At 49.0% G+C, this 27,634-nt stretch overlaps 2 protein-coding genes and 1 long non-coding RNA gene across 3 annotated transcripts; 1 reads left to right on the top strand and 2 right to left on the bottom strand.

Annotated features, from left to right (window-relative positions):
* On the bottom strand, positions 1–5,900 carry DDX20 (DEAD-box helicase 20). Its single transcript, XM_050326695.1, is given in 13 exon segments — positions 1–1,163; positions 1,166–1,345; positions 1,348–1,428; positions 1,847–1,948; positions 2,036–2,141; positions 2,965–3,047; positions 3,690–3,748; positions 3,970–4,108; positions 4,560–4,702; positions 4,786–4,900; positions 5,179–5,347; positions 5,518–5,612; positions 5,708–5,900. Coding segments are annotated over 13 exon segments (2,442 nt in total). The 3' UTR covers positions 1–186.
* A 2,544-nt stretch (positions 5,901–8,444) lies between these two features.
* Positions 8,445–11,842, bottom strand: LOC126645899 (uncharacterized). The gene is made up of 3 exons (XR_007630179.1): positions 11,723–11,842; positions 9,736–10,641; positions 8,445–9,228 (listed from the first exon to the last, which is right to left on the bottom strand). It is a non-coding gene; the product is annotated as an uncharacterized LOC126645899 (long non-coding RNA).
* A 1,297-nt stretch (positions 11,843–13,139) lies between these two features.
* On the top strand, positions 13,140–24,798 carry INKA2 (inka box actin regulator 2). The gene is given in 3 exon segments (XM_050326715.1): positions 13,140–13,247; positions 22,920–23,670; positions 23,673–24,798. Coding segments are annotated over 3 exon segments (1,005 nt in total). The 5' UTR covers positions 13,140–13,211; the 3' UTR covers positions 23,891–24,798.
* Positions 24,799–27,634: the final 2,836 nt, after the last annotated feature.

The raw sequence follows: 27,634 nt of genomic DNA, 5'->3' as shown, positions 1-27,634 counted from the left end.
TGCCTTTCTTCTCCTTTTATTAACAACTTGTAACACCATCACTGTAGTCATGTGAAACATTTACCAAAATACAACTGCTTATAAAAAGACAACATTTTTCTTCGATCCCCAGCCATGTCTGTCTGTCCATGTCCTTCAGACCAGCACAGTTTTCACGGATCATATCCATCTGCAGGTCCCAGGGCATCAATCCCCATTTTTCAGGAGCTCCTGGAGATACACAGAGTTCACATGGTAGGCCCTCATCCAGCTGAACTGCCTGTAACTCTCCCTGTAGTGAGACACTGCTGCATAGTAGCTCTGCCAAGCCTCATGATAACATTTCCAATAGTCCTCATAACTCCAGGCCTCAGATGGAGCATCATCCCAGGAGCTGCAGGTCCAGTCCTCTTCAGTTTTCCTCGTGGAAGAACCAGAGAACTGATGGTTGTGGCTTTTCTTTTGTTTAGCATTTTGTTTCAGAACTTTCTTTTTCCCTTCCTTTTGCTTTGGGACCTGTGATGGCTCCTGAGGCTTCTCTGGTGTAGGACAGAAGCCTGAACGACCCTGATGCCTTTTGGGGACAGCATTTTTCTCCTGTGTGTCTGAAAATCCTTCAAAGCATGAGTTGTTCTCCCTGCTATTAGAGGAAGCCCTGGAAAATGCTTCAAAGCATGAGTTGTTCTCCCTGCCATTAGAAGTAGTCCTGGAAAATGCTTCAAAGCATGAGTTGTTCTCCCTGCCATTAGAAGTAGTCCTGGAAAATGCTTCAAAGCATGAATTATCCTCCCCACTACTGAAGGAATCCCTGGAAGTGTCTGAACCATCACTGTCACCAGAAATGTCACCGTTTGCTGCTGTCCCTGTGTGATGTCCCATCTCTTCCCACTCCACATCCCCATTCCTGGGGAGCTCACGTTGCTCTGCTGGGCCTGAATAGCTCCTTAAAATTTCCACCTGTCTCTCAGACCCTTCTTTGATGAAATATTCATAGTCCTCAACAAAATCTGAGAAGCTCCAGGGATTGTTGAGCTGGTGTTTGAAGGAAGACAAGCACGGAATTTTGGGAAGGTTTTTTTTCAAGGCCTCTTCATCTGGAGCCTGAGTGTTGTGGTGTCCATCTGTCCTGGAAACAGTTTTCACTGGATTCCTCTGCTCTGTGTGACAACTGGAAGTTTGGGGGTCCTCCTATTTTTATTTGCAGGATTTGTGGACTTTTTTATCTGCTTTTGCTTCTGAGACTTTTTTGGCCTTTCTGCAGGAGAATTATCCCTTGGAAGACTGGAGAGAGGCTGAGGTGCCTCTGGAAAACCATTCTGGACAGGCTGCAGCACTGGTTCCTCTGGTTTTGACACAGTATCACAATCACCAAAGGTCCTGGAAGCACAGCAGGTTTAACTTCCACCTCCCCATCCTCAAACTGATCCATCATTCCAGGAGGTATTGGCTCTGCACAGAAGGGAAACAAGCAGGCACTTAATTAAGTCCATCCTTCCCCCTAGAACTCGAATGAATACCCAAATAAAGCTCTGCAAAATTGCAGGGTAAAATATTGAATTATGGTTACAAACCAACCCCTTCAATTCTTGGAATTCTGCTGTTTTAATTACTCCTTCCTCACTCTACTGTATATTCCAACTTGAGAAAGGTTTAATAACAGATTTTTGGAAATCTCAGTCCATTTTCACTGCTCCACACAACTGCAGCAGCTCCACAAGGAGTCATCAGCAGAGAGTATGAAGAACCTGGACTGAAAGCAATGCAGCTCCAGCAGAGAAGCCACAAATCAGCTCCCTGGGGACTTGTCTGAAGCTCTGAATAGCAGAGAACAACCAAACCCCAGCTGCATCCCAAGCCCAGAGCACACCTGGCAGAGGAAGGAGCTGCAGATTACACTTCTGAGCGATTTTCATCATCGTGTTCTCCTCCTCCCCACGGCAGCAGTAGGTCACAGACAAACCCAGAGTGCCTGTGACACACAAAAGAATTAATTAATCACCAAACAGAGGCAGCAAAGAAAGGGAAAGCGCCGAAAATCCATGGATTTGGCTCTTACCAAAGCGCCCAGCCCTGCCAATCCGATGCATGTAGGTCTCCCAGTCCACAGGGACGTCCAGGTTGACAACCAGGTTCACTTTCTCAGCATCAATGCCACGAGATGTCTGCAGAAAACGGGAAGGAGAGAAGGGGAGTGAGACCTGGATGTGCTGAACAGAGCTTGAAATAAACACAGAATCACAGGGTGAGGCTGGAAGGGACCAGATGATATCAGTTATCAGATGATAACTTTTCACTGTTGTAATACACCATAAAGCACCTACAATTTTCCAACCATTTGACAGTATTACAGGTAAAACAGGCACGTTGCTTTGGGACATAAAAACCAGGCATCATTTTCCTCCTACCTTCCACATATCAAATACAAGCCAGCATGAATTTTTTTCCCCTAGCAGCAAAAAGTCCAACCTGACAACACGGGGACACCTCAAACCATCAACCAAATAACAAAATTCCTCAACAATGAGGAGCTGAGAGTGTCTCAAACACAACCACTGCTCTGTTTAGCTGTTTGCAAAGTCACTTTGGTACTAGAGAAACAAGCTCTTCCTCCTCACAGCTCCCATGCAAAGGAAACAATTCTAAAGTCCCTTAACTTTAAAGCATCAACAAAGTAAGGGATAATTAATTTATGACCCAAATCACAGACTGGTTTGTGTTGGATGAGATCTTAAAGGTCATCTCAACCCAACACCCTGCCATGGGCAGGCAGATGAGGAATAGGAGGCAATTTTCAAGTTCACAGTGAAAATAAGTCACAGAGTCTCAATGTGCTTGATCAGCACATTCATGTTCAATTCCAAGTCAAATCTAATTCCCTGAATAACTTTATGTGCAATAGCCCTGTGTGCTGTAAAATCTGCATAGCAGGTAGTAAATCTGAAATAAAACCTGTCAAAAGCTTGTTCAAAAGCAGTAAAAACTCACCAAGTCTGTGGAGATCAGGACTCGACAGTGGAACTGCTTTAATTTGGCCATAGCATCAAGTCGTTGGTTTTGATTCATGTTGCCTGGAAAGATAAAAATTAGAAATAAAGTACATTCTTCAGCTTTATGCCCCTCACCTTCCAGAAAAAAACCCACTTTGTATCATTAGAAGTAAGTTAGAGAAAACTTCCTCAAACAGCAGTTCCAAATAAGTAAACAAGGAACAAACAAAACTTGAAAATTAAGGTAATTCATTACAAAAAATAATTCTATTGCTTTTAAATAGGAGCCAGTTATGCAGATGTTTAACCCATTAAAACAACACTGATTTTAGATGGATTTTAAACACATAAGCCATGGAAGCTGAAGTAAAAATTCAAGGTTTCTAATACGCAGCAGGTGCCAGCTTTCAGCTTTTATAGAGAACTGAAATAGAGATTTAAATTCAACACCTGCATCCCAAAGAAATCCAGCTTCAACCTGCAAATAAGGCAATGCATTCATAAAAATGACTCTCAAAAAATGTGAAAACAGGGAAGCTAAATATTAATTTTTACATTAAGTCTCAAGAGACTTATGAAGATTCAAATGCTATTCTCAGTTATTTAATCAGAGGCCACCCTAACCACGATTTAAGATTAATTTTCCTATTTTAGGCTGCATTTATGCACAATTTCAATAGAACAGAATAGAAGAGATTCATCAGAAGTTGTGAATGGACTCACCTGAAATGCACTCAGCAGGGAAGCCTCTGGATGTCAGGATTTCAGCCAGATGTTGAGCCCTGATGGAATACAGACAAGGAAAATTGGGAATAAAACTGCATTCCTCAGGCTGTGTTTCAGATCTGAAATCTGCAGACTGCTCTGAGACCTTACAGGTCTCCTAAATTTATCCATAAACTTATCCATATCCATAAATTTATCCATAAATTTAGCCCTGACTGGACATTACAAGCACTGCTTTCAAACAAGCTTTTTACAGATTTTATTTCACATTTATCACCTGCTGTGCAAATTGGAGAAGACCAAGGCTTGATTGAATGGAATCTTGCTGAACAACTCCTGCAGGTGCTGGGTTTTTTCCTCAAATGTTTTATGTGGAAGTGGATGGGAATTCACAATTTTGTAGTACTGCTTCAGCCCTGAGAAGGAAACCCAAAAACAGATTAAGGGTTGCCATAAAAACATGTACAGTGCTATGTAAACTGTGTCACTGCAGCTGAAGGAAAAAATTCCACTTCAAACACACACAGGTGCCAAATAAGAACCACCAGGAGAGGTTTTTCTATAAAAATTGAAATATTTCTTGAATGGATAAAAAACCCAGAGAGTTACATTTGTCACTGATGTTTTAAATACACAGAATCAGGGGATGGTTTGGGTGGGAAAGGACTTTAAAAACCATCTCATTCCATGGTCTAGTGGACACCTTCCACTAGAAGGTTCACCTGGAATCAATATTTTATAACTAAACAACTCAGCTGTGGAGTGAAATTATGAAAAATCGTGACTTTTAAAGGTACATATTTTGGGTTTGGTACATTCCTCTTCATCTATTGGCAACAATATCCCTATAACTGGGTATTTACTCACCCAGGAGGCTTGGATCAGTGGGGTTCAGCCTCACAAAGGTTGGCTCCCTCATGTACCTGGTCAGAGCACGAGCCAAGGACTCGGGGTAAGTAGCTGACACAGCCAGCATCTGCTTATTGGCTGGGAGTGAGGAGTAAATCCAGCTGGGAGACACAAACGTGGGAATAATTAAACAAAACCCCGTCTAATCTACTGAGAAATGCGTGAGATGAGTGTTTTTCCATACTTGATTTGCTCCTGGAAGCTGCCTTCCTCCAGGAGCTTGTCTGCCTCATCCAGGACAAAGAGCCTGATACTGGCTGTGTTCAGGTAGTCCAGCTCTATGAGCTGTTTGATTCGACCTGCCCGTGAGGAAAAGAGGGAAAAGAACTTCAAAAGAGTGAACTGAAAGGTTCGAATGACAAACTTTTAAAGCTTCTTTTAAAGAGCATTTTAGTAAGACTTAACAAAGGGCATATTTGGAATAATCACAGAGACGCAGAATAAAACGGTTTGGGATGGAAGGGACCTTAAAAATCATGCAGTCCCACCAAAAAAACCCACCACCCAGATATCAGGATACCCCAATTATGTCCAATTATCACACAGGGCCTGAACCACAACGAAGCTTCATCCCTACCCGGGGAGCCAACAGCGATGTGACACTTCCTCAGCCTGCTCTTGTCCTGGCTCAGAGGGGTCCCCCCGATGAACACGTGGCACTCCAAGCCTTCCATTTTTATCGCGATAGTCGTGATCACGGCGTGGATCTGCACCGCGATCTCCCTGGTGGGCGCCAGGACCAGGATCTGCGAGGGGCGAGGATTAAACGCTGAGAGCCGCAAGGTGGCTCCGACAACAAAAGCCCTTTTTAGGGGCTTTAAACTTAGATTTAAAGCGCTGTGCCTCAAGGGCTTCAACGCCCTTTTTTCTCAAAAAAAAGAGGGTTTTTCTGTCGCAGAGCGGACCGGGGGCTCACCTGCGTGGCGGGGCTCTCCAGCAGCACCGCGTCCAGGGCGATGGTGGCGAACACGCACGTTTTGCCGGTGCCGGACTTGGCCTGAACGATGAGATCTGCAAAGAGCCCCCACAGAGGTCAGGGGAAGACCCTCCGGGCTGGTTCTGGTTTGCCCCCTCAAGCCCCGCGCCCGCCCGGCCCGCCCGCTCACCCAGCCCGCAGCGCCCCAGCGGGATGGCCTTCAGCTGCACCGGCGACGGCCGGAGGAAGCCGGCCGCCTCCAGCCCCGCCAGCACCGGCGGGGACAGCAGGAGGGAGCCGAAATCGGAGGGGCCGCCGGGCACCAGCACGTCCCGGGTGCGGAACCGGCCCTGAGGCGGCGGCGGCTCCGTGGGCGCCGCCATCTTGGGGGAGGGTGAGGACAGCGCGGGAGGGGGAAATATCGCGAGATGTGCCTTTATTCCCGCGCTCCGTCTCGCTGCTCCGCCCAGCGCCGCCAGGGGGCGCCGCGCGGGCTCCGTGAGGGGAAGGGAAGGGGGGGGGGGGTCGAAGATGGCGGCGCCGCCTCAGAGCGAGCGCGGGGCTGGTTTAATCACGAACTATCCCTCAATACGTGCGAACTGTCCCGTCCGAGCACACCTGTAATCACGGAATATCCTGAGCTGGAAGGGGGATGCACAAGCATCGTCCAGTCCGACTCGCGGCCGCGCACATGGCACGCCCAAAATCACGCCCCGCGCCTCGGAGCGTTGTCCAAGCGCTCCTTGAGCTCCGGCAGCCTTGGGGATGTGGCCGCTTCCCTGAGGAGAAGCGCAGGGAAACAAGCTTTAAAAGCCAGGATGGCACAAAAATGAATAGTATGGAGCTCCCTGGTGTGGTGGTACATCACCCCCTCGCTTTTGAGCAACCTTAAAACACTCATTACACCACAAATGGCCAGGCCAAAAGTGTTAAACTCCACATGCGATTACTTACTACTCTCTGCAGACCACTTATTTTAAATGGTGGGTGGGTTTTATGCATATCAACTTTCGTTATGATGAATATCAACTTTTCATTGTAGCTTCCATTATTGCAGCTGCCATTCATTGCAACAGGGTTTGAAAAAAAATCTCCACAGTGGCTTCTACTGTCCGAGCACATACACTGTGTCATTCTTCTTACAGTGCCAGGCAGCCTAAAAATGAATTTTAATGGCTTTTGGTGCGTCACAGGCATGGTCACGCCTTTGAAATTCCTCGTGTTTATGTTCCTGATGGGGGAGAAAAGTCTGTCAGATCCTATTCAGTTGTTAATTTTTAGTATTATGGTATTTTTCCTGTGAATATCCGAGAACAGAGCAAGAGCGGGGCCCCACTCTTGGAGAAGGAATGATTCCAGTTTGGAGAGTTCACCTCCACCAAGTGGGGACAGACCAGGATGGAAGGAACAGGACACAGATCTACAGGCATTCTGTTAGTTCCAATTATTTTTTAATTTTTTAAGTGGATATTCTCATTGGTCCTCAAGGGGATACGAGCCTCCAACACAATTATCTCTGGATAAATCTGGGAAAGGAGACAGACAAAGACACCTGGACATAACAAACGTTTGATTAAATACAGCCTCTCATAACCCTTTTGAATTGATGTGATTTGAACAGACAGCGAAGAGCAGTCAGAAGTGACTGTTCCCAGGGGGGAAGGGCAGCAAAGAGGTGACAAACCAGCCCCCAAGAGCCATCGCCAGGAACTGCTTCCCCTCTTTTATTTTTCTCACTTATTCCTTTTCTCCCTCCCCCCGAGGTTTCCTGCACGTTGCAGTACAACCGAGGTGATTTAGAGACAGACATTGCTCTCTGTGGTGCATTAATGAGACATTCAGACGCTTCACCTTCATCCAGAAAGACGCTGCTGTTTGTAGTTATTTAATTTGCCTTCAGATGCTCAGTTCGGACAGACTCCAAAGTGTCTCACTGTCTGTGGGCTGAGACACCCTTTGACACCACGACTGACAGATTTATTGTCCCTCTCCCTTTGGTTTTGGCCCTGACTGAGGGGGGCTGTGTCAGATTTAGGTCAGGCTCCTGCAGCTCTATCAGTTGGTCTCATGGAAGGTTTTGTTTTAACCCTGGTTCCCGTAGTAAAGCTCAACTGCCACTGCTCCTAACTTTGTTGTAAGCTCTCTGTAAGTTGTGTGCTGTGCCGTGGGTCGCTGTATAAATAGCAATCCTCACCCTTCAGGCCTTGTTTTACCTCAGTGACTCTCAGATTCTGAATTCCCCTTGTCGACGTTCACGTGTCAGCCCAGCCAAGAGGAATCTGCAGTTTTGCCGTGACATGGCTTTGCTCTCGCCTGCAGTAAGATCCAAAGGAAATATTCCTGCTCAGAGCAGCCTTTGGAAATCTTGACATTTAATCTGAATACTCTGCAGGCAGAACAGATCCTGGGAAAGGATTTAGGTTAGGAAAAGAAGCAGATGAGACATCCTTCAGAGAGGGAGGATGACGAAAATAACAGGTTCTTATGAAGGGATATAAACTCTCTAGCTTGGGGTCATAAAAAAACCTCAAGGTTTTGGGACCTAGAAAAGTCTTGCTAAGGAAAACTCTTCCTCTCATACACAGTAAGAGTGTGTTCTATTCCTCCAAAACAGTGCCCACCACCTTTTCCTCCCCGTTACAAAGTGCACATCACATATTTGATTTTAATTCCATCCCAGACTCATTTTCCTCCAAATCTGGATATCAGTTTTGGATAAATGATGTTCTAAGACATTCATGAGGTGATGCTGCTGATACTCAAGGTCAGGGTCTCACTATCTCAGACTATTTCAGGTTAACACACCTGCAACAGCAGGATTTAGGACCAGTACTAAGCAGTCCCCACAGTTTTATCCACCTCTTCCTTTTTATTCTGAACCTACTGTTCATTTACAACAGTTAAATTCTTCTTGTAACTCCCTGAAAGAGTGAGATAAACCGCTCATGGAGAATTTTGTATCGGCTTCCAGAGCTGTCAGGTTGTGTCTATATTTAAGAAGAAAATCATTATAGATTTGAACATTGCTACTGCAAACAGGCACTGGCCTTGTCTTATTCCTTTACCTTCAAAGGATTTGTCTTTCAGCTCTGCCAAGGCATGGAATTATTCAGAGCAAATCTCGGTTTACACAATATTTATAGAATACTTTCAAACTGAGATAATCTCATCCTCCTCTCCCAGATGTGTTCGGATTAAGACAGGGAAGTTTCTCTCTTCTCTGCAGCACGTGTGAGTCACTCTTTGGAGTGTGGGACGTATTTGTATTTACACTGCCATGGAAACTGGTTTTGTTCTCTGTACAGTAAAGCCCAGTACAGTGAAAGGGCCATTGATACCAGCAGAGACAGTGACTGCATATCCCCCACCAAAAATTGACTCCAAGTACCCTCCACATTCATTTTCCCTTTGGAAAAAAAAAAAAGCTGGATGGCAAGTCATCAACAAGTAGCAAGTCTTTGGAGCAGCAGAATCCTCTTTGTTGCTTCAGTAACTGGCTGAATCTTGGATTTTTCCCAGCAAGTCTGGTGCATGGAGTTGTCATAAATAATGATGATGATGGGGTCTTACATCCATCTAAGGCTCATTTCAGTGCCCTCCTGTGGAATGGGTTTGGTTCCTTGTCAGAAGGATCAAGGAGAATTCCACAGATTTCAGGTGGAATCTGAATTACACAGGGGGGGTCACCACAGGCACACGTTAGGGATGCAGCTGCAGATAAAAGCAAGCAGAAATCAGGGATCAGGGCAGAGCAGCTATTTCTGTGAGAAATGCCAATATTTCACTCCTGTTGTTTTCCTCCAGATAAATAAACATCATCCCGTTTTAATCTTAGATACCAAGATTTGCTCAATGATTTTTTCCAGCTCGTATGAACAGGATGTAGGTCACGAAAACGCAGCGAGCCGAGATCAAATCCAGCAGTTCTTTACCACAAACCAGCACAAGGAGTTTCCCTGGTACTCACTCCTGGCACTCCAGTGCAAGCAGAGGAATGTCAGGAGCTGGAATTTGGCTGGAGCAGAGTTAAAAGTTTTTATTTTGGGGACAGGGCACAGCGAGGCAGGGACATGTCAGGAACTTTAAAGGCTCCAAGTGAAGGGACCACATGCACTAAATCAGGCTTTAATGGAAGAAACACTCACATTTTCAGGGGCATTTTATCTCTTTATGCACAAACATAAAACCAGAATGGAAGTTTTGACATTACATCCTTACCTATCTTGGCTGGATGTTCATGCCCCAGCGGGTTTAAACAAAGATGGAAGCAATTCAGGTCAGGCTGCAGCCGAAGTGGGAAGGAATTCTGAAAAGGTTTGTCGTCAGCGTGCAAGAAAGTCGAAAGGAGAGGAAATTCAGGGATAATCACGCTTGTTAGTTCAGCAAAGAACAGTCACGTGGGAGCCTGGAGAAACCAGATCAATGAACTGAAAGACAACAAACGAGATGAGCCCTCAGCTGTGAAGGGGATGGATGTTTCCTCAGTCGGGAAGGAACGAGGCAGTTCACAGAAGTGGAATACTCCACTCTGAAGGAGTAGTCTAATTTTTGCCCAAGGATCTCAGTTTTTCATCTTATCCTGAAATAAACCACGCAGCTTTCTCCTCGAGGGCTGTTTTATTCTCAGCTCTGTATTTTCTTGGAGATCTGATTTTCCACTGCACTGCACCATCTGCTCATGGTTTGCACCACGACAGAGCGGAAGGAGAGCAGGGCCTGGCATGAGGTGTCGGTGCTGCTTTGAACCAGTTGTCTACACGCAAGAGAAAAATGTTGCTTAGTAAGGAAATCCTACTGAGAAAGTATCTCAGATTTTCCTCTCCTCTTGCAAGTTCCCAGGAGTTTGGAGCACATGAATATTCCGGTCTTTCCTTTCTTCTATGCTCATGAACTCCTTTATCAGTCTCCTGGGACAGGAGCAGCCCCAGAGGCTGGAAAATGGATCAAAAAGATGTCCTTAACAGAAGCCAAAGAGCCTTAAAGCTCTTCCTGTTCATCTGCCAGCAGATCACAGAGTTTGGTGTCTTGCAAGTGGCACAGGAGGTTTGTGGAACACAGCATCTGCCATTTGCCATCTACACCTGCACTTGGCCTCCTGAATGCTTGATGTGGTGGAAAATTGTGCTGGAAAAACAATATTGATTAACTTAGATTTGATGTTTCCAATAACCACGTGCATTGTTTGTATCTCTCCTGTGCTGGAACGGTCAAAGTAAAGTGCTGCAAAAAGCATCAGTTAAAACAAATTCAGGAATGATAGGGTTTAAAAAAATGTATGGGATTGTAAAGAAAATATTGCAGGTAGCCTCCTGTGCTTGGGATAATCCCTGCTCTGATTCCATGGAGTTTTTCAAGGTACCAGAGCCATAGAGCTCATCAGCAGTCTGGTAACCCCAGGAGAAGAGAATCATGAAATCATAGAATGAACCCCAGAATCATTTGGGTTGGAAGGGACCATAAAGCTCATCTCACTTCACCCCCTGCCACGGGCAGGGACACCTTCCACTATCCCAGGTTGCTCCAAACCCCGTCCAACCTGGCCTAGAACACATCCAGGAATGGAGAGTTCACAACCTCATGATTGTCACTGACTCAGAAGTCTTTTCCCTGCCAAATATAAAACAATACCTAAAAATACCATTGCCCAAAGCTGGCTGGGATAAATAAAGCCCATGGTCAGTGTTCAGCTGAACCCGCCTCTGTGCTGATAAATGTCAAGAGAAAACGCTGTTGTGTTTCAGCTTTGCTGCTGTGCCACAGGGAAGAAATCATGTCTAAATGGTGCTTGATAAAACTGAGATAATAAAAGAAACTGTAAGACATGTTTTCAGTAGAAAATAAAGGTCCTGAGCCACCCAGGCACCACAGAAAGCTGGATGATGAGACTGGGGCTCTTCTTGCACACAGATCCTTGCCTGGGACACCAGGAGAGGCAAGGGAAGGTGGAGGGTTGGAGGCAGGAATTTCAGCTCCCGCTCTCCACATGGTGCCATCTTTCTGATTTTTTACCCCTGCCTGGCTGTTCAACCTGCCATATGCTTGGGTAGGCTGGGGACATCCACACCCCACCCTGGCCCGTGGGGAACAACCAGCTGGCCAACAAATCCTGCCAGAACTCAAGGAAAAAAATCATAGCTGGGCTAGTTGGCTTACACTTTTAAAAAGACTCAAAACTGGCAAGTATCCACATCACATCATGACATACCTCGTTGGAAGTGATTGACTTTTCAATAAGGTCATTTTTTAATGCATTAATATGTTTACTCCCCAACGTTCTGCAGAGCCTCAAAGACAGATGCTGTTTTCATGCTTAAGAGGTGGGAAATGGGAACCCTGAAATGAGTAAAGAGACAAGAAATTTTGGCCCATAATGAAAGAGATGCTGGAAGGATCAATAAATGTTAACTCTGGAGTGTTTCCCAAACATTTGTGAAAGGGCAGATCAGAAATTTCTTATTTAAATTGGACGTTGACACAAAGGTCAGCTTTCAAAAACACCGAGGTTGATTTCTACAAACAAGCAAGCAAACGAACAAAATCCTGGTACCACCTATAAAAAATGTTTTCTTTCGAAAAATAAAGACCTGGAAAACAAAATTTTTAGGCCAGTCTTTGACAAATTTATTGGAAAAAGCAAGTAAGTACGTTTTTAATCCCAAATTTGAAAACATAAAAGTATTTTTCTTCCTGTCAGGTTCTTTAGCATTGCAGACATTCAGATAAACTCCTGTTAAATTATTGCAGGAGACTCAGCATTTATCAGCTAAACACCACATTTGGCATGTAAACTGAGAATAATACTTATACATTTGTGAGAAACACCGAAACCTTCAAACCCTTTCAAATTCAACGCAGTTGTAACGATGATCCAAAAGTGTTTGTGTCTTTTCCTGGCTCGCCTGTCCATCTGTTTGATGCCCCGTGGTGACAAGCAGCATCAGAGGTTGTTGATCTGAGGTTAAAAAAAAAAAAAACAATCTTTGGTCTTAGAGGAGCACCGACAACATCCCTCACATCCCGGGCGGAAAACGCCGCTTGGAAAACGCGGGGAGGGGGAAAAAAAAAAAACAAAAAAAAAAAAAACAAAAAAGAAGTTTTGGAAATAACCCCCACGCTTAAAGGGTTTTCAGCACCTGTTTCTCGCGGCTCTGCGAACACGAGCCGTCCCCGACCAAGGGCACGGCCACGCGAGGGGTGCAGCGACCGCGCTGCTGTCCCCTCCCCACGGGACCTGTCACATCCCCCCACGGTGGCCCCGCGGCCAGGACACAACGGGGACGCCACAACGGGGTGGCTTTGCAGTTTCTCGCGATTAAAGCCATGTAGGTTAATCCGCGCTTTTGGTCGCGGTGGTCCTTTCCTTCCTTCCTTCCTTCCCCGCGCAGCGATGCGCGGAACCCACGCTCAAACTAAAGCCACCCAAACTTTGGGACGCGGCGAGAAGGGAGCGGGGCGCTGGGCTGGGTCTGGAGGAGCCTCTCGCCGCCTCCTTTCCCCCTCTCCTTCCCCCCCCTCCCTTCCCCGGGGGCTGCGGGCTGTGGAGCCGGGCAGGGGGATGCGGCTCCCCCCGCACACGCGGCCGCTCCGGCAGCACCCGCGGCCCCGGCCCCGCGCTCTGCCACCGCCCCCCGGGGCCGCCCCCCGCACGGCCCCCGCCGCTCCCCGCCCGCGCCCGGGCCGCGCCGAGCCGGGCCATGGAGCAGCACCTGCGGCGCCTGCGGCAGGAGCTGGTAAGGAGAGGAAAGGAGAAGGAAAAAGGGACGGAAGGAAAGGGGGCGGTGGGTGCCGAGGCGCCGCGCCCGGGGGTCGTCCTGCGCCGAGAGAAGGGTCGGCTCCTGGTGGTGGGCAGCGGCAGCGGAGGGGGAGGCGAGCGGGGGTCCTGCTGTTCCTGTCGCTGTGAGAGGAGAGGCAAATCCTGCTCAGGGGTCGGGGGTCCCGCCGCTGGGTCCCTGTCGAGGGTCCCGCCGCTCCCCGTTGCTGTGAGTGGGGAGGCAGGTCCCGGTCGTGGGGCGGGGATTGAGGGTCCCGGTTCCCATCCCGGCCGGAGAATGGGGGTCCCGGCGCTCCCACTGCTGTGAACGGAGAGGCAGGTCCCGGCCGGGGGTTGGGGGTCCCGGCCGGGGGTTGGGAGTCCCGGCATTCCCATTGCTTTGAGCCGGGGGGGCAGGTCCCGGGCAGCGCCGGCTGCTCGGGGGTCCGTCCGTCCGTCCGTCTGTCTGTCGGAGAGAAACCGCGCCCGGGGGCGTGCGGGGCTTTAGGGACAAGCCGCCAGCACAGGTCAGAAATCAGAGAAACACCCACAGAGATCTCCGCTAAGAATAAGTTTATAGGGATAAAAAGGGATGTAAAGGGAGGGAGCGCTCTGCGCTGCCGATACTCTCTGAAAATACTTCTTTAATAGGGAAGCCTTTGTCAGGAATCAGCGCTGTTCTCGCCCTCCTCCCGCTCCTGTTCAGGTGGTAACCCCGCTCCCCGGACTTGCTTGGGCTTGTCCACGAGCCCGAAGGGATTGTTGGTGCACTGGGGCTCGCAGGGGGTGGGTTGGTAGGAAGAGCTGATACTTCCCGAAATAGGGCTCCCAGCGGGTCTGGCTCCCGACTCGTGCGTTATCCTGATAAATAGATAATGAGAACAAAAGGGGAAGACAAGGCAGAGCGAAAAGCGGGTGGGTGAAGTTTCTGAATGCACAAATAAGCTGCCGGTTTGGGCTGGGAAGGATGTTGCATTCGGCTGGTTGTTGTGCTCCCTGGAGTTGTGAGCAGTGCCGCTGTCATGCCTGGATTGCAGGAAGCGTTCCCTGTGTGACAGCACCATTCGAGGCCACACAAGAGCCAGGCGAAGTTCCAGCTGCGCCCAGGGCAGGACCAGGGCCGGAGATCCCTGTGCTCCTCCAGATCTTGTGAAACGTGGGCTGGGGCAGTGGCCTTTTACTCTCAATAAATGTGGCATCAGTGACATTTAACCTGCTGGCGTTCCCAGTGTTTCCCCAGCAAACACAGGAGCTGGAAGACAAACTAAAACAAAGGCAAAGTGAGAGTCACTGGTGTGCTGTGAGCTGGGTGCGATGAATGAAATGCAAACTGCAGACCAGGACGTGTACAGGGACCTCTGGGAGGTCTTTAAAATCTGAGTTGGAAGGTGAGATGGGTAAAAGGAGTAACTTCGAAAAGAGCATCCTAAGAGTAAGGTTCCTAAATCAATGTTTTGTCTTCTAAACAAATCAGTTCTGTTATCTGAGCAGTTTTTTTAGAGAAGCCTAAATATTACACCTTTACATGAGTCTAAAACATTCCTGTTTTGTAGTGCACAACATAACTTCAGAAAAGTCAGTATATTCAAGAGGAAGGCAGATCTCTCATGCTTAATATGAAAACAAACAAACAAACATTTCCTTAAAATGAGAAAATTCTGGGTTTATTCACACCCTTGCTATGATGCAGTAATAGATTTTTTTCAGTTCTAAATGTGCACAATTTCTGTTACATTAGTAAACCAAGACTTAGCCTGGCATAAATTTAGGTTCATGATTGGCTTAAAAAACTGGGAAGGGACAGTTGTCACCTTGGGTGAAAGCAGCCTGGATCTTCATTCATTTGGTTTTTACTGGTCCCATTCTTTCTCCCTCCACTGCCCAATCTTTTGTTATTCAGACTTAAAAACTTACTTTAACACGAGTTCTCAGGGTGTCAGAGTGCAGTTGTGAGCACGGGTGTGCTCACAATTCCAGCTCACCCCTGGAATCACTTCCCTCCCCTTCCCCTGCAGCTCGAGCGAGCTGCAGGTTGCACTTAGCGAAGGTTGGAGCAACTGCATTAATTAAAACAACCATAAATGGTATCCTGAGCAATAACAGCTTTTAAAAATCAATACTGTCATGATAGCCTGGAATTAAAATAGATTAATGTTTCTTTAAAGAGCAGCACGAGGGACAGCTGGGCCCATCTGCCCCGATGGGGAGTGGGAACTGAGCTCCTGATCCTGCTGCTCTGCCACTTTCTTCATTACTGGGCAGGTCATGCCTCGCACATTAAATGCACCATAACCAGGAGTCACAGGGCAGGAATGGTGGGAATGACTGGGCCAGATGGAGACAGTGAGCCACCTCTGTGTGGAGTAAATGGGAATCCAGCTCCAGGGCATCCCTGTGGGTTTGGGAACACAGTGGTTTGTGTTGTGTCCGAGGAGCAGCTCCGTCCTGCAGGGCAGTTCTGCAGAAATTCCCACTCTGAGGAACCAGGCTGCTCACATGGCAAAGTGAGAGGAGTTACCAGGAGTTCAGTTTATCTCAGTGCAAACAGCCTCTGCTTTGGTAAACCAAGACTTCTGGCTGGTTTTGAGGAGGGGAGTTTCTCAAAAAGCAGAGGATGTTGCCACAGTTCCCAGTTCCCAAGGAAAGGTTATCTTGGAGTGCAGCTCAATCCCCCGGCAGTGTGAGATTCGAGGATTCCAGCTCTGGTTTTGATTTCTCTTGCTTTGTTCATTCAAAACATATTTAAATAACGGTGTGCTGGGTCTGGGCTGCTGCTGTGCCCCCACATCTCACCTGAGCACTGAGACCACACCATGCTGTGCCAGAGAGGTCACAGATGAGCCTGGTCCAGCTGTGCTGACCCTGCTCTTCCCATGTCCTGTGGGAAAGCTCTGCCAGGGCTCCCAGGGATGAATCTGCCCCGTTCCAGTCAATGAGAGAGAGATCTCCTATTCCAGCCGCGAGTTTTCCATTGTAAGCTGATAGTTTCTGGCATGTGTGGTGTCCCTTTGACTGGAATTCATTCAGAAGCTTCCACAGGCAAATGCTTCAGAGCCAGGAGAGCCTCAGCTGACACAGCCATTCATCCCAGCCCGTGGTGGGATCAGGGGCCGGGATCCTCATCCCAGGCTGACACTGGCCCGTGGAGCTGCTTTTGACAAGCTGTGCCAGCTCTCTGCACCTCATCCCTGGGTGCAGAAAATCCATCAGACCTTGTTCTACCCCTGGGAAGCCCCTGGAGATTTATGGACACGGTGTGGCTTGTGAGAATAAGCAGTGCTGGTTTGTAGGTCTGGTGGTGGAATGAGCTGTGCTTCTCCACTCCTGTCATCTGCCCTTCCTATGGCAGTCGTGAAATGTGCCCCAGAATCTTCCATTCATGCAGTTAATCCCAATACTTGAAGCCCTTTTGGACTCTGGAAACACCATCCTGAGGCACAGCAGAATCGTTGTCTGCTCTTGGAGTCACACAACGTCGTTATCTCAGCTGAAAGATCAGATTTAACAAGAATTGTCTTGCTGAGGGATTAGCAGAGAGGAATTTCATTTCCCTGCCTCGCTCTGCACGTGGCATTACCTCCCTGCACTCTCTGACATGGGGATTGCTTGCATTTCTGTGGAGCGACATCAGCACACACACCGTGGGATGGGGGTTTGGGACTCATCTGCAGCAAGAACAAATCCCTTATTTTCCATGGGGACTGGTGAGTCCGTGGGGCAGATTTATCAGTGGCTGTAACAGGCAAGGGGTGACAGTCACATTAGCTGTGGTTGTAACTTTACTTTGCACGTTTTTCTAGAGGAATCCAGCCTATTTCTGGGGTTTCTGTTGCTTTTTTTCTAGGAGGAAAAGTATTAAAGCAGCTATTTAAAACAACCACTCTGACTTCAACTTCTGAGCGTTCTCCCTGCACATTTGTCATAAACGCATCGAATTACTGAGTTTGATGGAGTCTGACTCCCTCCTTACATTAATTTATGTCCTGGTAGACGGTGTTTCTTGCTATGAATATCCTGCAGGAATAGAACATTTGGTCCAAGAGAGAAATACAGCCAATTATTTTTACTCTCTGTCTCACACTGGGCCCTGTTCCGGTAACTGTGTCACGCTCCGAGAGGATCTGCTGTGTTTTCATTACTGCTCCTTCTGAAGGGGCAGCTCCTCCTGGTTTGCAGATGTGTCAGGCACAAATAACAGACCTCAGGGTCCAGTGTCACTGCTCCCAACTCCGGCAGGTGGGAACAGGCAGCTCCATTTGTGTCTCTGCTGATAGAATGGCCCCTTTAGAGGTGACTCCGTCAGAAACTTGGGTGGTTATGGCAGGATCTCGTTCCTCGGTGTTCCTTCAGGGAAGGTGCAAAGGAGTGACTTGACAGCAGATGTCCTGTCACGTAGAACTGGGGAGAAAAAGCAGTCACAGGCTTTGTCTGCTTGGTTATTTCCAGAGAAGACTCCTGAAGGTGATGATGGATTTTTTTAGGCTCCCAGCTTCGTGCGTTCAGGAATTTCAAGACCAGATCCCCAGGGAAGCAGACCTGGGGTGAAAAGCAGCACTTTTAACCATCACCTTCAATGAGCAGTCTGTCCATGGAGGTTTTGATCTCTGTTATCTCTGAGTAAAAGTCGGAAGGAGTCTGTTGGAGCTCTTTTTGGTCCATTTGTTTCCTGCTTGTAGAGAATTGATTTTTCTAATTTGCCTTTAAACGTAGCAAGTGTTATTGGGAAGCACAGAACAATATCATCCCAGTGGGAAAGGAAGGCCATTGAGTGAGGAAGGTGGTTAATGGAGTGATGTGAACCACATCTTTCATGGATAACATCTGTTTCAGATCTATTTAAACTCTTGTGTTGGGGGGGGAGTGTTTGGTACAGTTTCAGCATCCTTCCTCTTTCACATGTTGTGAGCTCACAGTTTACATCCTCATTTACACCTAAAACACTCTGGAAAGACAAGAGGTTAAAAAAAGAGACTTGAAGTTATTGTGGCAAAGTGGAAGGACTAAAAGAAGACCAAGGGAAGGGAAAGAAAGGTGGGCCATGGAGCTGAAGAGAAGCTCTGAGTGAGCTGTGCAGCAGGGGTTATGCCCAGCCACAACTGCAGGCTTGTTGAAGATTAATCCAGTTAGTGACCCAGAGGAAAACACAGAAACAATATGGTCAGCTCAGCAGTTCTAAAATAATTTTGCTCTCTATTATGTCACCCTCCTTTAAATACCAATTGTTTGTCGCTGGCTCTGCTGCCCATCAGAACTATTATTAAGAACTATTTGCCATTTGCTCTTTCCTGTCCTCTTAGCAATAACTTCCTCTCTTTGCAGCTCTTTTTCCCTAAGAGCTGGACATCTGTCTTCCTCCTCGTGGGGACAAACACACTCAGGGCTCTTCTGCCCAGCTCTCTGTGCTCTGCTGAAGGTTGGGGGATGTTGCTGGGATTTTCCTTCCTTCCCATCAGCATCCCAAAGCTGCTGCAGCCCCGGGCAGGCCAAATGTGTGGATGGGCTGGGAATACAGACAGCTGTGGCTCAAGGGGATTGATGGGAACTGGACTCTTGAGAGCTCAGCGAAGGTAGATGGCAATAAAAAAAAATTAGTTCCCAAAGTGGGTTAAAAAAGTTATTTATTTACCTTGGGAAGTGGGAAGCGAGGAGGAAAAATCTCCCTTATTTGCACGTCTCGGGTGTTTGGGTCTGAGTTTGGTGAAATGGCAGTGAGTGCTGGAGGAGGTTCCTTGGGGCAAACTCTCCTCCTGCTGTGTTAATGAGAGGTGGGAGATCATTGACTCACAAACTGTGTAAAAACCCATTGTGGTTGTACTTCTGGGAATAAATATTTTGAGGACATAATTGAAAAGGTGGCTCACAAAGCAACTGGTGCCTTTGCTGCTCAGAATGGAAGATTTCCAGTGCGAAAAACCCTCCATATTTGAACTCTGACAATTTTTTGTTTGCCCCCCCCCATACTGAATATTCCTTGATGATCATTTGCAAGTGGAATTTTGAATTTTGCACTTCGCTTTTCAGCGCTTGGGGTGTCTGGAGTTCAAATGAGCTTTGCTTTGGGAGAAGCATTTAGCCAGAGCTGCCTTTACAGGAGGATAGATCCAGGTTTTCTGCTGGAGAAGGGAACCTCTCCCATCACACACCACATCCCAGGCACTGCAGTGGAACACGCACGTCACCCCCAGCCCTGCGTGTACTTGTCTTGCTCCAAAAGACAGGAGTTGGCTTGTGCAGAATTAGACATAAAATTTTTCATGCCAGCTTTTAGGGATTGCAAAAGGTTCAGGAATAATGAGATCCAGTTTGAGGCATCTGATTTTTAGCTGGCTTGTGGAGGTAGATTTGGATACCTGCAAGTTATCATAGTTCTAACAGGGCTTTTCTTGGAAGCAGGGGTGTCAAACCACCACTTATTTTGAAGCACAAAGGGTCTCAAATTAGACACCAGGAGTCCTTTGAAATGCTGATGAGTTTGTGCACCTTGAGGAGAGACCAGGAGGGACAAGAAGGGAGGATGCTGATGAGCAGGAACTGTGCTGGACCCAAAATTTGGCCGGGAATGCTGCTGCCCCTGCACTCTGCTCTGCAGCCCAAGTTTGGGATTTGCAGCTCACAAAGAGGCACAAGCCAGAACATCTCCTGGTGCCCGTGGTGGGCAGCTTACATAATGTCACTTGCATAACCCCAGCAAGTTCTGTCAGGGGCTCTCTCCATGCCAAATCCAGGCTCTCTGGGGGTTTGTGTCACATTCACGCTCTGTTTGGAATTGCACTTCAGTTCATCACAGATTCCTGTTTCTCCTACATGAAGTGTGTGACCAAAAGCTGGTGAGGCTACAGGGCTTGTCCCTGCAGCCTGGACCTCCCATCACCTTCATCAGTGCACCTGATTTCCAGCCCACTGTGCTGAATTATTTGCAGAATCCTGTTTTCCTCCTGCAGCCCAGATAGTTCAGTTCTGACCCCCTGCCAGGGTGATGGTCCCTTTTCTCTGGGACGTTGTTCCTTTGCTGGAGTCCTTCAGGGAAGCCTCTCTGGTCTTGGTTCTCAGTTCTCACCGAGATCTTCTTGGCAAAGAGCAGAGGATGGCAGTTGGGACACAGGGGAAGAAGGGTTTTTTTCCCCTCCAGAATTTTCTTTCCAAGGTGAATACTCTTAATTACCACAGGATAATTACAGGTGGATGGAATCCAAGCCCTGCAGGCTGTTTGGTCATCACCAGGCAGTGACTTCACTTTGGGCTGGGTTTCCCTCACTCTCCAGGTCTGTAAAAGACTGAGCAGATACCAGATAAAGCAGAAGGGGCTTGGTTTGCTTCATTTTTTTTATCTTGCACAACCCAGAATTTCATCAGGCGGAGTTAAAAGCCTCAGGATGTTTAGAAACTCTTACTGGTGGTGGGATTCACGTTGCCAGAGGGACCCCGAGGCTGGAGGGCAGGATTCATCCCACCCAAAGCAGGTCACTGAAACAGGACAAATGAGTCACATCCTGAAAACCCCCTTTCCTCCCTCCCCTACTCTGACAGGGGGGGCAGCTCAGCCTGGGCATCGAGGGGGAAGTGTCCAAATCTCAGTCACTTCTGGGAAAGGTTTTCCACGGCTGAAAACATCTCCAGTCCTTTCTGCAGTGGCTCAGGCTCCCCAGGCTGGCTCTGGCACCAGGTTTGGCAGATCCACCTCCTTTGTTCAGGAAGAAAAGTGCTGGATTCTGAGCTTTTCAGGTCTTTTCTTATCGGGGGCGGGGGTGTGTGTGACTGGATCAACCCGTGAGGAGCGACCACAGCGACTGGAAACGCTGCCTATGAAATTTTAATGCTTCCTAAAGCCTGCCTGAGGAATTGTTGAGGCTCCCACCATCGGGGGGGAGTTAATTGAATCAATGAGGTGAACAAGAGCCGCCCAGCAGATGCCAGAGGGTTTGATCAGCCCAGTCATTACGGCAGGACCCTCGTCACTCCCCACGGAGCGATTACAGCCCTGCACCAGCCGGGGGATTTGGTGGGAAGTGGCCAATGAGGGGCCAAGCTGGCTCCAAATCCAGCTTTTTGCAAAGCCCCAGATAAAACAGGCTTCCATTAATAAGGCAGGAAAGGTTAGGACGAGCAGCACTGCAGCCAATCTGGAGAGGTAAGGTGATAGTTCTGTCGGAGGCTGGTGGAGCATATGGCCCCAGCTTGGTGTGGGGAGCCAGGGTTCAGTTAGGCTGGAAGTGGGACATCATTTGCGTGTCTGCAGAAGTAGTTTATTTGCTGATCTTAAAAAAAAATGAGGTAGCTGGAGGCACTCGGTGTAAGCAGGAGGCTAAACACAGATTTTCTGTGTGTTCGTAGCTTGTGTGCTCGTTTTGGTTGATAAATAAAGTTTCTTGAGAGCAAAGCTCTGAAAAATCATCGTAGCCTGTTTAGTTTTAGGTTCTTAGGGTTTGAAATGGAGATTTGTGGTCAGAAACTGCTGGGCAGTTACAGAGCTGGCTTGTTAGAGAGGCTGCTCTTCTCACTGCTCCCATCCACGTACAGAGATGGAAATGGAGCAAGTAATTGAACTTACTTAGTTAAAATGAAGGAGACGGAGAAAATGAAGTGTGAGAAGGTAAAGCCCAGCATAAGAATTAAAAAAATCAGGCTTTTCCCACCCTGATCTTGAGATCTGTTGCTGTACAAAAACGGTGCTGAGCCTTTTTAAACTGTTTGTGGCAGCGTAGGCTGGAGCTTTCCTAGACAGTGGTAATCTCTTGTGCAAACCACCTTACATCGATGTGACAGGGCTTCACCTCCACCCCGCTGTCCCCTGCTGTTCCTCCCTTCTCCTGCCCGTTCCCCACTCCCCCTCCCTGCTGGGGAAAAAAAAAATTAAAAAAATAAGTGGCAGCTGTTGGAAAGTAGAGCCCATTTGTTTTATGGTGCCGCTTCGGGAATATGATCCAGATCCTACATGAGAGAGAGAAAGCAGCAGAGCGAGAGAGAAGAGGGGGGAGTGGAGAAGCCCTGGAGAATAACTTGCTTATTTTTAAGTCTGGTGTAGAAAGTTCAGTCTTTATGGTGAGGTTCAGGGATAAAGCAGAGCTGCTGCTGAAGGTCCTAGCCTGGGAATCAAAGAATTCCTAGTTGGAATGTAAGTAATTTTAGAGTTTGTTGGTTGCTTTGCACGAAATTTCCAGTGCACTGAAATGTCTTTGATTGTCCTCTAGCGAGAGGTGGCTGCGGGGAGGGTGTTCAGGTCTGAAGATGTGTTGTGTGGGGTTTGTTTTTAATTTACTTTAGCACTTCAGGTAAAGGAACAAGGTTCATTATTCTGGCTCCTGGTTTCAGTTGGTGCCAGGGCACAAAAGGCACAAAAAGCAGAAGAATATGCTAAAACCAGCAGCAGCCAAAAACCATTCATAGCTCTACACCTTGGGTTCCTGCCAAGCAATTAATGGAAACTCAGACTATTTATTTTTGTTGTCAGGTCAAACAACCCACTTCTGTCAGCTCCTCTGATTCCTAGAGGGGAAACTCCTAGAAAAATCTAAGGAAAATTCAATGGAATGGAGATGGTACGGGATAGGGGGGTGCCTGGAAAATGCAGGCAGTAGGAAGAGGTCTTCACTCCAAATGTTCTTGCCCTCTCCTGGGGACGCTGATCCAACGTTGTGCTTCCTTCCCTCCACAGCTCTCCATGAAGGAGGTCGGGGACGGGCTGCACGAGCAGATGAACTGCATGATGGGGGCCCTGCAGGAGCTGAAGCTGCTCCAGGTCCAGACAGCCCTGGAGCAGTTGGACATCTCTGGGAGCCGCAGCCCGGGCTGTGGGGTGGAGCAGCTGCGGTGCTGCCGGAGCCGGGGGGACATTCCCAGGGCCTGGCAGGACGAGCGGCTGCGGGGGGAGGCGTCCCTGGAGGGGCACAGCCCCACATCCTTCCCACTTCCAGCAGGGCTGTCCCATCCCACCGCGCTCCTGGACGGCGAGCACCTCGGAGACACCCCCTGCTCCTCCAGGAGCCTCTGTGGGGAGGGTGTTTATGCCCCAACAGAACCTTCCTGTGTGTCCAGCAGAGCCCAGCATGCCCACCCCAGGGCTCTGGAGTGCAGCGTGCAGGGCACGGCCGGGGGGTGGCCGGAATGCCACGAGTGCCCGGGCTGCGACGACGGCCACGACTGGACGTCCTCCCTGATGTCCCAGAGCAGGAACCGGCAGCCTCTGGTGCTGGGGGACAACATCTTTGCGGACTTGGTTGGGAACTGGTTGGACCTGCCGGAGCTGGATAAGAAGGGGGAGAAGGGCGAGGCGTCCCTGTCGGTGAGCAGGTCCCAGGAGCTCTGCAGGAAGTTCTCCCTCACGGCCAACATCTTCAAGAAGTTCCTGAGGAGCGTCCGGCCGGACCGAGACAGGCTGCTCAAGGAGAAGCCTTGCTGGCTTCCCCCGAAGACAAACAGCCCGAGATCTCCAAGAGATCCAAAAAGATGAGCAAGCTCAAGGGGACGTTTTACTTCCCGCTCCACGGGAGCCATCACGGCAAAGCGGAGAGGTGCCCAAAGGCAGAAAGCCACAGCGAGCGCCCCAAAACGGGCACCAAGAAAGTCCACGAGGCCAGAGACTACGCCCAGTCTGGGTTTGACATCAACACAGCTGTTTGGGTCTGAGTTTGTCCGTGTCCTCTGCCCTGCCCAGCGTTTGTTCCACGCTAGAGAGGAGCTGGAGGCCACACTTGTCTTTTCAGGGGACCCCTGAGCTCACCACGTGGACTGAGGTGAGAGGAGTCCTCTGCAAAACATGCTGTGGGTTTCACTCTCTCGCAGGTGGAAAACTGCATCTTCTGGGACAGCCTGAGCAGCAGCTGACACAGAGTTTTGGTATTTGCAAAAATAATCCGAATCTTTAGCAGCTTTAGGGTGCCATGGATGACCAACTCCTGGGGCCAGGCTGGTGACAGCCCCTCCGGGCCCATTCCATCATCTCCAGCTAAAATGGCTGCAGCACAAAATCCACTGTGTGCATGTGTGTGTGTGTGTGTGTATGAGTGTGCAAATATATATATAGTTTTTTAAAACAAACAAAATCTATTCCTGCTTGTGTGCACTTGAAACTGGGTTCGAAACCAGGCAGCCCAAGCCTTGTACCCGAAGCACTTGTTATTTAAATGGAAAGGAATAAGTTTGAATTTATAAGACTTGAAAACAGTTACTGAATAGGAGGTGAAACCCCAACTTGGGGGAGTTTTGCCCTTAAACCAGTGTGCTCCCAGCACCTCTCCTTCCCCTGCCAGTTAAACCAGCGGGGCACAAAGCTCCTTGCAGGGGGGTTTGTGGCCCTGGGGGTGTTGGTGGGGTTTACCCCTCTCCCCTCCCCTTGTCCCCACAGGTTGCACCAGATACAACATTGCAAGAGTTAATTGTGGAGTTTTCACATGCAAAGTTAAAAGCTTTGTTTATTGTTGTGTTTCCTGTTGCTGTTGTTGTACAAACCTTGTCTTGACAGAACCAAGTTCTTCAGTGTCCGACTCTCCAAGAGTTTCCAATAAAGTGGAATCAGTTTTGTCTCCAGTGTGGGACACCCTGGGTCCTGCTCCTCTCCTTTTGGGGTGGAATCACACGTGGATCATCGGGGGGAGTTGGCACGGGGAGCCTGTGGTCCGTGTCAGGCTGTTCCCAGCTGGGCTCAGGGAGTTTGGGGAGCAGCCAGCAGAGTTTCCATTCAAGGAGAGGTTGTAAATCACTCTGCAGGCAGAGAGGTCCCTGCCAGGGTGCCAGTGCTGCTTCAGAGACACCTCCCACCCCAGCCCAGGCACAACCCTGAGAGCCTTCAGGTGACACCTCAACATCCACCCTTCTCCCCCATCACCAGGGAGGGCAGAGGGAGAAGAGTTTGGGGGAGAAACTGCTGCCAAGGAAAGAGCCTCAGAGCCACACAACCCCTGCTTTGTGGAGGGGGACAGGACCTTGGGGGTCCTGCCACAGCCTCCTGTCCCCCCACAGTGTCCAGGAACTTAACCTGAGGTGAATCCCTGAGCCACAAGAGTGTGCAGACAGCACAGAGCCTGCACTGCAGCCCCCCCTCTCCATCAGCCATGAGCCTCAGCAGATGCTTCGTGTGTGCCACAGTGTTATGTTCCAAAAACCTGTTCCACTCACTCCAAGTTTAGGAAGGGCTTATGTGCGAGCTGTGGCATTATTTCTTTATTTGTTTTTTTTTTTTTTTAAACGTGCAGTTCTATTCCTGTTGTAACTTCCCCAGGCAGAGAGAGGCCAGTGGAGCAAGAGGCACGGAGAGAGAATTTTTTTTCACCCTTGCAAATTAAATATAGGCACAAGGCAGGCCCTGTTTGTGCCCATACAAGGAGAGGAGCAGGGCAGCATCCGAAGGCCGTGCTCAGCACTTTTTCAGGACCCTGAGTTGCAGGCAAGCTTTTTGTTTTTCCTCCTCACAGGCTCTAGGGCTGGTTTTTTTCCCTCCCTTTTCCTAATTTCTCTGAATGCTGAAGGGCTAAAGTGTTTTGTTTTCCTGCCCTTTTATCAGCAGTTCATCCTGTTTGTGACAAACGCGCCCTCCCTGCCCCTTTCCAGAGGGTCAGCAAAGAGGAGATTCCAGAAGGAGTTTTCTGGAGGGAGCAGGAGCTTTTCCTGCACCAGCCTCAGTCCTGGGAAGTGTGGCATCACCCCTGGGCTTCCCTTCAGCTCAGGCACAACCTGGGGGACCCAGCCCTGGGCACCCCCTGTCCCCGGGAGAACATTCCTGGCTGGCACCCAAGGCTGAGCCCCACGGAGAGGGTGTGAAGGGGGAGATGCTCAGGGAAACATCCCCACCAGGGGCTTTTTCAGCCTGTCACTGGCATTGCCCTCAGCTGGGATGGGTGGGGTGGGCACCAGGAGAGGGCCAGGCTAGGGTAGGGGCACGACCACATGGGACACACTTGGGGTGGAGAGGTCCTGGGTACAACCCTGCAGGTGGCTGCCTCTACAAGGCCTTTGTGTTACCCAGGGTGACAGGATGTATTTATGCAGTACAGAGGGACACCTGGAGCTTAAAATGCACGTGGGGAACCTGTTCTCAGGGATCGCCCCCCACCCATGGGTGCCATCCCACCTCCAGCGCCCTGCGGAGCGGGGGCTTCAGAGACTCACAGCCCCTCTCCCAGCACAAGTGGCACCTCATGGACGCTGATCCCACACCCCAGCAGCTGCTTTGGGGCCTCTCCCTCATCCACAGGGTCTGGTGAGGAACCAACAGGAGGTTTCTCCGGGGGAAAAGCCCTCCTGGCCCCTCCATGCTCCCGACAGCTGCCCCACAGAGTGGTGCTGGGTGCTCCTGCTGCTCAGGGATCAGCTGCCAGACCCAGCCCCGCTCCAAGGGGACACTATTGTTTGTAGTCTCACGTGGAAAGGGCAGTTCTCGGCCCCAGCTGCCACCCACGTGTTCCTTTCCCACCCGAAATAATCACTCCTGCTGCACTGCCCAGTCCATGTGACAGGGACAGAGCCCACCAGCACCCACTGCTGCTCCCTTCAGCTCCAGGGACAAAGGATGGACACCTGAGGACAGTGCTTTCCTTAATTTCTTCCTTTTCCAAAGGATCAGACCCTCTTTGGACAAAACACCCAATATAGTTCTAAATATATTTATGTCCTCTCTGCCTGTTAAGTGTTTCTTCAAAGGATGTTTTGCATTAAAATAGGATTTTCCAGGGGCGAATTCAGTGGGATATTGGTTTCACACAGGCACCTGGAAATGGTGAGTAAATGTAGCTGCGTTTCAAAGTTCTTCAGAGAAAAAATATTTAATAAATATTCTTTATAGACATTCAAATAAGAGAGAATAGCAGCCAAGCCAGACATCCTCCCTAATTTAGTCTCCAGAGCTAATAGATCAGAGTTGGATTTGTGAATTACCATTTCACTTCTCCAGGGACTTTTCCTGAAATTGTAATGGTTTTTACCTCTCTTTTTTTTTTAATTTCTTTTTTCATGTAACTGCCACGAAATTATTAAGTATGAAACCTACCCAATTAGCACAATGGCAGTCTCTAACGAGGCCCTGGCTGTGTTGTGCATCAGTGACAGAAGTGCTTAATCCCAGACAGGGGACAATAATTACAGAAACAGGTTCCCCCATGAACTTGTCCCGGGAAATGCAGCTCAGAAATCTCTATCCCATCTCATCCAGGGGCTGGATGAGCAGCACACCCAAAGCCCAGCACGGGTCTGGCACCGCTGGAACGGAGAGGAGCTGGATCAGGCCCACATGGCTTAATGTAGAGAGAGGATTTAGCTCTTAGCGTTAATCGAGTGCTTTGCCAGGAGCCGCTCCCTGCTCGGCCCTCCCTGGGCTTTCCCTTCCCGGTGTGCCCGGGCTGACACCCTGCCCTCCCAGCCAGATGGCCTCCAGAAGGC

This window comes from Myiozetetes cayanensis, unplaced genomic scaffold, assembly GCF_022539395.1.
Source record: "Myiozetetes cayanensis isolate MyiCay16 unplaced genomic scaffold, myiCay2020 scf32, whole genome shotgun sequence".
In the NCBI taxonomy this organism is placed as follows: domain Eukaryota; kingdom Metazoa; phylum Chordata; class Aves; order Passeriformes; family Tyrannidae; genus Myiozetetes; species Myiozetetes cayanensis.
Note: the sequence above shows the minus strand (reverse complement) of the source record. Positions and strands in the feature narration are given on the sequence as shown.